General features: G+C 38.0%; 1 protein-coding gene and 1 long non-coding RNA gene across 2 annotated transcripts; both read right to left on the reverse strand.

Moving 5' to 3' along the window:
- Nucleotides 1-972: 972 nt before the first annotated feature.
- On the reverse strand, nucleotides 973-3,137 carry LOC130461155 (uncharacterized). The gene is made up of 3 exons (XR_008921546.1): nucleotides 2,434-3,137; nucleotides 1,995-2,058; nucleotides 973-1,285 (listed from the first exon to the last, which is right to left on the reverse strand). It is a non-coding gene; the product is annotated as an uncharacterized lncRNA (long non-coding RNA).
- Nucleotides 3,138-6,964: 3,827 nt separating this feature from the next.
- LOC110805163 (uncharacterized) lies at nucleotides 6,965-8,206 on the reverse strand. The gene has a single exon (XM_022010771.2). It carries the CDS (start codon nucleotides 8,204-8,206, stop codon nucleotides 6,965-6,967), a length of 1,242 nt encoding a protein of 413 aa, XP_021866463.2.
- Between the last annotated feature and the right edge of the window lie 4,712 nt (nucleotides 8,207-12,918).

Here is a 12,918-nt window from a genome sequence, read left to right on the forward strand (position 1 = left end):
AAAATTCCTCAAAACAATTCATATCCACAAAATCTTTGTGTTCGCACCGTGCTTAACTTAACTTCTTTCAAGGAAACAATAAAGCTTAAACTTTTCCTAGTCTATCTAGGGTAGAAAATCATAACATGACATGTGACGACAAACATAAAATCAAGGGAAGTTCGATTCTAAAGCGAGAGAGAGCTAAATCAAAATAATATCAGCGTTGGCGTCATCTTCGTTTTTCATCATGTAAGCTCTTACATATGTTGACGGGCGTGATGGATTTAGCATTGTTGTTGTTTCGTTCATGATTGGTCGAGGTTATTGTTCCGATATTCGTTGGAGGTGGTTTAGGACAATCTTTAACGAAATAATCTTTTCCTCGACATAAATAACAAGTATTCGTTTTTCGCACGATATTCGCTTTCATTCGTCGAAAGTTTCGAGTAGTTGGTCCATATGATTGATCTAGTCTTTTAAATTCCATCGAATTGGCTTGCGATCATAGATTGGTGGATTCGAAGGTGAAAACTTCTTAAATAGTGACACTTTTCCGTTCGCATTAATAACTTTCGTTTGCCGAGAATCTTTGACTAATTCAGTTGACAACGTAGGTGCAGTTTCTTAATTGTTCCATCATCTCCTTGGGGTCTTCTATAGGTTGGTCGTCATAGAAATCATCATAGGAAACATCATTGTGGGAGACGTCATTGTGAATGTTGCGCTTTGATGTGAGCTTCGTTCGTGGCATCGTTGGTAAGTTCGATAATCGATATTTCGCATAACATATTCAATCAAGAAAACATCAATAACATAAGAAATGAATCCCTTTTATCCCGTGCGTTCCTACGCTCACACTCATTTCATTTTAACTTGACTTGATTTTAACATATTCTTTTTAACTTATTCCTTAAAACTCTTTGCTTAAAGCCTATTGAATTCTACTATGCGCAAAAACCCGTAAGGTTTAGCACTTATGGTCCAGAACCTTTGCTCTGAATACCAAACTGTAACGCCCCGACCTCTAAATCACTTATTAAAGCATAATTAGCAGCGGAATTAACCTAATTTGGTCGGGACATTACCTGCCGTAATTCCCTCTTGGAAATTACAAGGCAACATCATACATAAGCCATAAAAACCTCCAAATTAATATAATAATCATTTATATTCCCAAAATACAAGTACATAAATTACTAAAAGTCTTTAAATTAAACTATTATAAACATCAAGCATAAACTAGGTGAAAAATATAAAAGTGAAATTCCTCGCCTCTACGCGTTTCCATCGATTCCCGCAGTACCTAAAACGGAAAACAAAACGGTGAGCCGAAGACTCAGTAACGACTACCCTAGCAACGTAAATTCATTTCAATTCATTTTATTTAATAACACAGGGAGAATAGAATAGGTAAAATATTTAATAAAATATCATATTTAATTCATTCATAAACTTTGCAATTTAACATACTAGTTGTCGGCAAGTACGAACCGTGAAGGAATTCTCCACTGGGCCTGGGCCCTGAGCCTGGGCTCATCATCGTAACATGGGCCTGGGCCCTGAGCCTGGGCTCATAAACCATGGGAGCCTGGGCTCGTAATCCATGGGTGGACAGGTGTCCGTGGTGCATGCATGACCGGTAGATAGGAAGATGGTAGTTTATATACCGCCAGACAAACCAGGTCTTTCACTTTCATTTATCATGTTTTGTATAATTTTACCAAGCCTTGGCTTGTATTTCAGTTCGAAATAACATAACTTATTTAGCTCATAAAACATCATTTTGATCCTGGGATCAATAAACATATTATTTCTTTCAAAGCATTGCATAAACATAATTTTATGAGAAAACTCAATCAAATCATATTATAATAAACAATTCAAACAAATCATATTTCATCCCACAATCCATAAAACACATCAAAACATTTAATTCATAAATTCAATCATAACGTCATAATTTCATAAATCATATTTATAAGGGGATTGCGGGTACTAGCAATAGCCGTTACCTCAACCGTAGTTTTTATACTTCCTGTCTGATGGATCGTCCTTCCTGAGCCCCGAGTCCAATTTCTTTCAAAATATCGAATTATTAAATTAGTAACTAAGACGATAAATAATTTAAAATCAACATTTTATAAATAATAAATTTTAAGTAGTGATGTTATAAATAACGAATTTCGATAAAAATATAATTTCATAAACTTAAAGAAAATATTGTTTTTGATCGAAATTTCAAAAAAATTTAAATTTATAATTCATAAATCAATTCACATGAGAATTATTTAAATTCCATTTTTGATAATTAAAACTAGTAACTTATTTTAGGAAAGTCGATAATTAAACCTGGAAATAGTGAACAATTTATTAGTAAATGAATAATAATTATATCATAAATTTTTTATTAAAATAAGTTACAAGATCTGAAATAGCAAACTAGTTCCTTACCAAAAGCCCAAACTAGAGTGGCCCAATTAACTTGTGGGTTTTAAGGAGAATAAAAACCAAGGACCAAATATTGGTTTTGGTTTTCTGGAAAGGAAAGCACGAGCAAAGGGGATGCAAGCAGAGAAGCACGAAAGAGAGGAGAGGAGAGGAGGGAGGGCGGCTGAGCTGGGCGGCGCAGCCACGCCAACCCGCGCCAGAGGCGACGGTGGAAGGTGATTTGCGGCGGAAGAGCACGAGGGGAGGAGGGAAGACACGAACAGGGGAGAAAACAGGGGAGGGGGCCGAGAAAGGAGAACACGAAAGGGAGGAGGAGAGGAAGGAAGAAGGCGATTGGGCGGTTTGGTGCTGCCGGATTGCGCCGTCTAAGGCGACGGTGGTGGTGGTTATTTCGCGGCGGCAGGATGACGGGAGAGAGGGAGGTTGTGCGTAAAGAAGAGGGGAGACAGGGGATTTGTGGGCTGGGTGGTTCATGGGATGCGGTGGCTGCGCAAACAAGAGGGGATGTGGAGTGTGGTGGCACGGCGGTGCCGGAGGATGAGTGCAGAGGAGAGCAAGGCAGGGGTGGGGTGCGAAAACTGGGAAGCAGGGGAGGTTGAGTGGGGGATTTGGGTCGGGTTCTTGCCGGCGATGAAGGTAGGTGGGATGAGTAATGGTGGTAGGGCGGTGGTGGTCGGCTAACGAAGCCGGGAGGTGGGGCGGTTAATGGTGGCAGTGGTTGTTGGTGGTAACTAATGGTGGTGGGAGATGGTTCGAATCAGAGAAACTGAGAAAATGAAATTGAAATTTGATTTTTGTTTTTTGGTTGGAATTTAGTTGAAATTGTGTCTGATTTGTAGAGTCAAGTAGAGTGAATGAGAAGGAAAATGGCTTGGAGATCAAGGCATGAATCAAGACTGAATTGAGGGAAGGAGAGGAATGAAGAGTTCACTTCATTCTTGCTGTGTACGTGGAGAGTAAAGAGAAGAAGAAAATTGGCATTTTGGCTTTGTAAGGGCATTTTCGTAATTTCACTTACTTAGGCAAGAATTCAGAAAATTGATCTCTATTTTTAGGAAACTAATTGGAATAGAAAATTTTAGTTAAAACCAAGTTTTAAAATAATTATTTATAAAAAAAAAATATCGTTAAAGAAAAATAAATTTAGTTTTCGAATGAGAACGTTCCGAAATTATTAAAAATCCGAAATAAATCACGGAATAATTTAGATTTTTAAAAAGTAGCTTAAGCTTGTAAAATTTGAAATTTAATCATAGAATCTGAAAATTAATAAATCGTGTAATAATATTAAAAATTCAAGCGAAATAAAACTTCGTTAATTAAAATAAAGTTTGAAATTAATATTTAAAACGATTTTAAGCTAAATAAAAAAAAATAATAAAAAAAATAATTAAGCATGATTAATCAAATTTAAAAACTTCGGGGTATTACATAACACCTTAGGTTCACTTTGGGGGTTGTGCGACTATGGGGGAATGATTTCCAGAATGTGACCGTTTCCATTTTGCAAATACTATAATATATTTTATTGGTGAGAGAGAGTATTGAGGCCGTAAATTCTTAGCAAGGGATGACAATTACATATGGGTGCTTATTGATTTAAATGTGAGGAAGGGAGACTCAATATGTTTTAACCTTTTTATTTGCAGAACGACACCAAGCATTAGGACCGATTCTATAGATAAGACAACTAAGACTTAGGATTTAGATTGTACTTTGGCATAGCCTAGTCTAGACTCGGATTTATTTGAACATTTATTTTTTCCTTGAAGACTTTATTCGAACATTATTTTTTGAATATTTTGCCCATGTGACATTCAAGGTCGTTTAATTAGCATGCTCGGTTTTGGTGCCGAGCATTGTCGTCGTAGGAGGCCTAACAACGACACAAAGAGTTATTTATTTTTTTATTTTTTAGTCGCTTTTAGAGTCGAGTGCCTTTTCATACGCCCCTGCAGCAATTTTTACAAAAAGGTTTTTTTTTTTGCTACGTATATTTTTTCATGCGCGGGCACCGAGGCTGCTGTGCCTGACCAAAAGGCCAGGCAGCAACTTCACCGCCCAGCAGTTGGCGTGAGAAATTTTGGCGCCCAAGCAGGGGCGTTGAAAATGCGTCCCTGGCTGGTTCTCGTTTTCTGTTTGCGTATACTTTTGTTTTTGCGACTTTAGTTTTGCGTGCTTGCCTTATAACGTCCTTTACGCGTTGTGCAGCGTTTGTGGGATTCGTTACAGGCCATCCCGAGCGTCGCTTATTTTTGTGGCGATCGTCCGGGCTTGCGGAACACGTATGTTGGTATAACTCTTTGGCCAATTGGTTCATGAATGTTTGGGCAATTTTTAAGGTCGTTGGTTTTCTAGCATTATTTGTCTAGCATTATTCGTACGCGCAATCATAACATAGTCACATAGTTCGCTACACATAACTACATTACAAACATGGATTTGAAAATTAAATATGTCACGTAGTTTATGATAGGCTTCTATGGGTAGTATTTGCGCCTGGCTTGGTACCGCTTCTATCGTAGATCCAACACATGCCCCGGTCGAGGTAGTGTCTTCAACAGACGAATTTTGCTCAAGAGGCCAACCCGCAAGTGCAAGCCAAGGGGACATGCAGGCGAGAGGGACCTAATGAGCGAGCGATTGGATTCGGGATAGGTGTACTACCTGCACAAGTACCGAGTGGGCAACATGCGCGGCGTATGCACCCCCCTATTGGCGAAAAAAGGTATCCTTAGTCCCAACTCCCGAGGGAGCCGAGATTCGTTATGCGGTTCTGCCCGTTCACATTAATATGCTGATTTTCAGGTCGTCCCAACTTGATGGGGAAATAAACGCGGGGTAGGATCATTTCACCCTTCGGCTATTTTGATTGCCTACAAGCGCGAGTATTTCCTTCACTATCCCCAGTGGAGTCGCCACTGTGAGGGGGTCGAAAAAGCATGAGGCTAATGCGTGACCTCGTCCCTCGTGGGTGTGACGATTCTTTTGTTCAATCAAGTGTAATTGGATTTCCTGTGAGTATACACCCAATTGACTAGTAATATAGGAGTCGCCATTCAGTTTTTAACAACAATGAGAAAAACTGACAAAACCCGGTTATCGTGACATAAAGGGAGTGCAATTATGTTTGACCACGACGGCCGTAGGTTCCCTTGTGATCCCTAGTGTGGGGATCTCTCAACATACACCCGCAAGGTAGAGATTGAGGGTTCGGGGGACTGTAACTACCGAGAGGAATACTCGCTCGTCGATAACTCCAGAGGCAGGATATCCTTACTAGCTCAGCATAAATAATTGAAGGGACATGCGTTAACTATTAAACTAATCTGAGTTGATTTTAGCAATATGCAACATATAATACTAGATCGATCGTGATTATCTGATTTAAATAGTATTAAGGGACCTAGCATGATAATCCAATTTCCCAAAAATATTATATTTGTTAGGCGTGATAGAACAATCAGATTTAGTTAGTTTAACAGTTCATAAAAAGGGCGAGGAAAGCAGTTAAATCATCGAAAAGGGACACATTACGACGCACCCTTGAGAGGTGCGTCACGGTTCTCGGAAAACTAACCACTTTGACTTTGCTATTTCTCCTTTTTATTTAACGAATCTCAATTATGGGACAGGATACGTTCTGTTCGATTTATGGATCGATTGCGACAGAACGCGTGAACAGTTTCGCAGCGTGAGGCTTAGGCTAAGGGTTGGAGTCAATACTCAGAATATAATTGTGTGTCCTGTGTCCTTTTCACGTCGAATTTGGGGCTGTATTTATAGGGAAGAGTTCGTGGAAAGATAGAATTGCAGAGTTCTAATCCACAAAGAATTAGGAAAAAACACGTACCCAGGTATTTTCAGCGCCCAGGCCTGGGCGCCGAAGATTTCGGCGCCCAGAGCCAGGCGTTGAAAATAGGGTCTGGGCTGTTTTCTTAGTCAGATTCGGATTCCTGAAACCCGTAGTGTTTGACACTTAATCGAGTCTTTTAGTGCGTATCAATTTCATGACGGAATGCGTCTGGGCCCGTTACGAACTCTAGGCTCGTTAGGATTTTAATTAATACGTAACTCTTATTTCCGAATCATATTAGGAATAGGATTCTCGCAGTTTTCTATCTCATTTAGGATTTACGTTGGAGTGCAACACCTAATTCTGACAGGTTTTTATCTTTTATGACTTGCCACTTTTAGAAGCTACCCTTTACGGTAGTTACTATTTTTAGCAGGTTTCCATAAATAGCAGGTTTCGGGTGAAATAAAAAGGGGAATTGAGATTCGTTTATTTTATAGGAGATGCGTTGTCAAGTGGAGATTTACGCTTTCATCATCGAACCTTTCCCTTTCGGGAATGGGGACAAAAGTAGGTGTCTACACTTGGCTTCCTAGGTGCGTCGGACCTCCTGACGCCAATCCTCCCAAAATGACGGCTACAAACTCCTCATCTGATGGAGTACCTTCATCGTCTGAAAGGGACTACCGTTGACTTGATGTGCTTTCCTATACTGTCAGTGTTTGTATGAGGAAGGTATTATTTTAGATAACCTCTAGCTACAAAGTTGTCCAAGGCCTTCTTCAGTTTCCTGTAGTCTTGGGTGTCATGCCCTATTTCTTCATGGAATTTACAAAATAGTTCTGGGCTTCGGTCTTCTATAGGCGTCCAAATTGGAACTGCCCGCTCTAACTGCAGCCTAGATCCTTCCTTCGTTATGATGGTATCCAAATCAGTGTTGTATTCAATCATACTACCCTCAGTTTGACGTTCTCTTTTTAACCCGCGCAGTCCTGTCATTTCCTCGCTCAAGGCCCAAATATTGCTAGATGGGTTTGTAAAGTTGCCACTGTTGTATTTGGACGACTCGCTGAGACCTATGATTTTTTTGTCATGCGGGTGGCTATAAATCTCCGTTGCATGTATGAAGGCTTCTGCCTCGTCCAGTGCGTCTGCCATAGTTTTCACATTCTTCTTTATCAAGTCGAACTTGAAGGATCCTTTATTCAACCCACGCACAAAGTTATTGAGGGTTGCCTTGTCCGGAAAATCCGGGATTTGACCGGCTTCCATGTTGTTCGTCTTCACACAGCTCCAAAGTGTTTCGTCTGACCCTTGTTGTAGGCGTCTTAAGTGCATACTTGTCTTATTCTCTTCCTTGTGAACCATGAATTGGGAGGAAAAGAGAGCTTCCATTTCTCCAAAATAAGTGATGGACTCACTTGGCAGTCTCTCGAACCATTTTGTCGCAGCTCCCCTCAATGTGGCGGGAAAATACTTGCACCAGCTGGCTTCATTAGTCCCTTGTACATACATGTGATGTCGATATGCTATTAAATGCATATCAGGATCAGAGGTACCATCGTAAGCGTCCATGAGCGGAGCTTTTACTTTGGGTTCTCTGGGTGCAGACATGATGCTAGCACAAAAAGGGGATATATATCCTTGCCGCGCATGTGGGATCCCTTGCTGGATATGATGCACTGACTTCATCTGACGCCTTGGAAATTCCTCCCTTACATGGTGGCTGAGAGTCTCAAGCGAGTGAATCGTCCTGAGCGAAGAACTGGAATCCAGTACCTTGTCCGAGATCTGACTCTTCTCGTGGGGGACCGGAGATAATTCTTTTTCGTCATTCTCTAGGAAGAACGTCTCGTCTTGTCCTATTCTTGGGTCGACTTTGGTGAAAGATCTTGTAATCTCTTCTTGAGGGTGTGTTGAATCTGTTGCTTCCATCCCGTCGTGATGTCTTAGTGGAGACCATGCAACATTTGTTGTCATTCTCTTGCTGAGACGGGTCGGCTGGGAGGCGTCAGAGTCTCTCGTCTTCTGGTTAATGCAACATCCTGTGCCGCACGCTGGAAATCTTGGCATGGAGCTAGTGAGGGGATTTTCTCATGGAGATGCCTTCCTCCTGAGCTGTCCTCATGCTCCTCGACTTCAGGATATAGATCTGCCATGATACTATACTTCCCCACAGACGGCCCCAAATGTTGTGGGAACTTTGTTGGTGATGACGTGTCACCCTTTCCACGGAGGTATCAAGTATGCGTTGGCACGATCTCTTGCAACCTGCAAAACAAGAATTCCCGTATGAATATTCCCTCCGATGCCTAAGTAAGTATTGGCTAATGAGAGAAGTAATTTCTAGTGAGAAGGCAGAGAAAAATAGTTCAAGGTAGGTGAGAATGAAATTGATTGCCCTTTACCTTGGGATCTGAACTATTTATAGGGCTAGGGTTTTGGAAGTTGTTCCAAAATCCTAGCCATATGATTGGCTGACCTCAGAGATGGGGACATGTGTCCTCATCGGGTAGAGGGAGATTAATGCACATTTCCTTACTGGGCCTTCTTAAGTAATTGGGCCTCTATCGATGGTCTAATTTCATCTTGTCATAGTAGATTCTTATCTTTTATCCGGTGTGACTTGTTCAGTGAATGATGTTGTTATATTCCTTTTCCTCATATGTTGTTATATTCCTTTTCCTCAATTTTTTTTTTTTTTTGTGTTGTGGTCTGAAAATTATGAAAGACCTATCTAAATAAACTAAAATCTCACACATGATTGAAAGTCATGAAGTGAGTTATGAACAATTAGGGACTATTTCAGTGACGTAATAACAATAGGGATTACAGTGCAACAAATGTGATTCTTCTTGTTGATCCACTGGGTATTGTTGTGTTATTGCTCTTCCATGCACCCGCACACACATGCTAGCATAAATAAAGAAGGAAAATTAGATGCATGATATAGTTTGTCCTTGAATTTGTCTGTTTCTGGAGTATATCCTTAAATATTGGATTATCTCTGCATTTTATGTCAGAACACAGTATGGTATGGTCTTGGATATAGTTGCACGACGAATATGGTGCCCCGTACTGCTACATCTAGCCCAAATTATGGTAAGTCACCCATTACTACTTCACTTTTTTTACATATATTAAAAACAACTGCTCTGCGATTTGTTATTGAGTTATATTTTCCTGTTTGTAGGACAAGCTTTTGCTATTTTCAAAACTCCATAAGCTGCAAAGAAAATCATTGGAAAGCTGGCTTTGGAGTGTTTAATGCTCCCTAATATATATATATATATATATATATATATATATATATATATATATATATATATATATATATATATATATATATATATATATATATATATATATATATATATATATATATATATATATATATATATATATATATATATATATATATATATATTTCAAAATTCAATTTGCGTGTGACGACCTAAAACTTATACCATCAACTGTTGATGAAACACAATTATGCACTTAGATATGCTATCCCATTTTCCCTGTTAATGAAAATTTAAAACTTTGTCTGCCTTGCATAAAATTCCATATGCCTTATTGAACACATAATCATCAAATATAAATCTCATGAAAGTCTGGCTTTGTATATGGAGTTTCTTAGAATTGATGTTCTTTTTTATTATGTACTCATGTAGTTTCTATTTATAATGTACTTGTGTATTTTTGTATTTATTATGTACTCATGTAGTTTCTGAAGGGCACATGAAACAGATTAGCAGAACCATGAACATTTTAGATAAGAATTGAAAGAAATTTTCAAGCTTGAATGTTCGAGAGAAAACGCACCATCTAAGGCTTCTATAGCTTATTAGACATAACTGTAAACGGATTGGGGGTGTTTAGAAGCTCAAAACCAACAAGTGAGTGCCTGAAAGATCTCGAAACCAGAAAGTCTAATCTAGAAAATCCAAAAATGAAGCGCTCCAAAACAAATTACACCAAACTATAAGAGATTTGTCTAAGATTATAGTTCCACTACGACACCTTACCTGTTATTGGGAAGCCGGAAATAGGGGCATAATGCATGTAGTGGTTGTCCCTGGGAAAGAATCCATTGTTATTTCAGTGAGTACAGTAAATTCATAGTCCATTCTCCAGCCATGCTGTTAACATGTTAGGTTTTGAAAAACAAAGGTCTTTGTAAGTGGGCAAATGTAAATGGTGATGTAATGTGCTGAATCTGTAACTTGTAAGTATTAATACACCGTGCCCAACTTTTACAATATTTCTTTGTTGGATAACATGCTTTGGATGTTGTGAACCGTGGATTTTTGTGGTTTTTGTTGTTGGGTTTTAGGGGCTAGAAGCTTATATTTGGTTTAGATTGTAACTGTCTCTTAGTTGGTAATTATGACAAATCACTATGATGGTGCATTGGTGATCTTATTGAAACTACATGCCGGTTGAAATCCCTAGGAAAACTACCTAGGTTGAGTTGTTTGATCTAGATTTCACGCAAATATTACTATTTTTTCCACTTTAGGTGGTTGATGCTAATATTATAGAGCTGATTTTTGAGGGGGAAGGGGATTGTAATGTCTGTTTATGCAATGATGCATGTTCTTATGATAGTGGTGGTAAAATTTGTCTGTAGTTGTGAGAGCAATCATAGTTTCACAACATTTACTATGTGCTGGTTTGTCAAATTGGCTCCAATGCATTGAACGTGTATTGATGACCATGACGATGTTGTTAATATGCGGTCAATCTTATAAATGTGTTTGTGTTCAAGTTTAATGCAACTCGTGTCATGTCACTTGTGTTTGTTGATTATACTAAGTTGTTTTGAACCCTTTCTGAATTATTATTTTTTTTCTGGTTGGTTTTGTTTACTCATTCGTCTTTTCACATCTCTTGTTTTCATTCTTATGAATGTAAAATATTGGAAAAATGCTAACTACATGCAAAATGTTATTCTCTGTATCATTACAAGGAGAAATGGTGAAACTTCGTGATAAGCTTGTTATGGTCGGGCGTACAACAAAAGCAGGATCATACTTTAACACAAGAGAATGAAGAGGACGACACTCATCCTCCCTTTTGCTTAGCTTATCTTATCTTAGGCACTTGGAAATTAGTTTGCATTTTACAATACCTATCTTGGGAACTTCAAAGACAATTAGTTTTCTGGCTAGCGACTCGATTGTTGACAAATTCATACTCCTTTTTGCTTAGCCTATGTTAGGAACTTGTAAGATAATATAGTTTTTGCACCTTACATGTTAATGACCCCTAAATTTTTTTCTAAAAGAAATGATTTTCTGTTGTTGCATGCAGTATAAAAGGGTAGGAAAGGATTCATTAGCCAGAGGCTTTTGATAGGATTAAGCATGTAATGTGGTGTTCCTTTCAAATATCCCTTTAAACTTTTGTAATAGGAACACTACTAATATTGTACGTGTAATAACTCATGGTACGTTACAAAGCCCTTTTGTTGTAATTTGCTTTGGATGAAAATATGATTGTTGTTTTAGAAACGACTTGTTGGAACTTGTAAGATCCTTATTGTTATACTCTCAATGTATGATATGACGCACAATATTAAGGTGCCTCATTCTCAGTGATTTTTTTAATTACTTTCTTTATGAGATTTTCATGTGTTTCGATTTTTAAAATAATTTGTATACTCTTGTTATCCCGAATTAGATTTTTACGAAAGAATTGAAATATTAGTCTTTACATTTGCAACGTATTAGTAACAACAATCACACATTTGCTTAACATTTTATGAATCATCTAATCTGATCTAATTATTCAACATATTTAGGGGATTTTTTTGCTAATTGATTTCAATTTCTTGGGGGGATTCCACAACTAGTTACAACAAAAAACGAATCTAGTAAATAAGGTGAAATGAAAAATAAAGTGTGAGTAATGTTTTTAGGAGAAAAATATGTAGGGTACCAAGGTTGATAGTGGTTGTAATTATAGGCAATAGTAGGACAAAATAGTCATTTTCACCCACTTTCTCAAACATCACATTACAAAAAGTTTCTATATTGAGCTTTTTCAAAATTAGCTTTTTCATCACAAAATTCTCTTTCAATCCTCTCCTGACCAAACACTCTCAATTAGCTTTTATAAAGGTCAACCCTCTAATTCACCACAAAAAGCTTTCCCTCAAACATCTCCTAACCAAATACTCCATCCGTTTCGAAATAATAGGGACACTTTGTCCTTTCACGCTTGCCAATGTAAATGTTGGACATTAATATCTCTAACTTTGTATTAGTAAAAATTATAAAAAGTTGATATTCCGAAAGGACGTATCGAGACGAATCAAACAAGACCCTATACGACTATATTTTTCCTTACCCATAAACCACAAATGATAGTCAAATTGAAATTTATGAATAGTGTCAAAAATCAAAGTGTCCCTATTATTTCGAAACGGATGTAGTACTTCCAAAGCGTTACAACTATTTTGAATCACATGAAATACAATACTCCGAATCGTTTCATAATAAACCCTCCCGAAAAAAACAACTAGGTTGATTATATTGTTATTAGTTGACTAATTGGTTAGAAAATAGATTAAATGACAACTAGGTAGTAATTTGCATCAAATGTTAAAGATATAGGTAGTAATTAACAACTTTTAAAGATGTAGGTATTAATTCACAAACTCACAAAAAAGGTAGGTAGTAATTGGC

The sequence above is a fragment of the Spinacia oleracea genome, chromosome 5 (genome assembly GCF_020520425.1).
Source record: "Spinacia oleracea cultivar Varoflay chromosome 5, BTI_SOV_V1, whole genome shotgun sequence".
Lineage (NCBI taxonomy): Eukaryota > Viridiplantae > Streptophyta > Magnoliopsida > Caryophyllales > Amaranthaceae > Spinacia > Spinacia oleracea.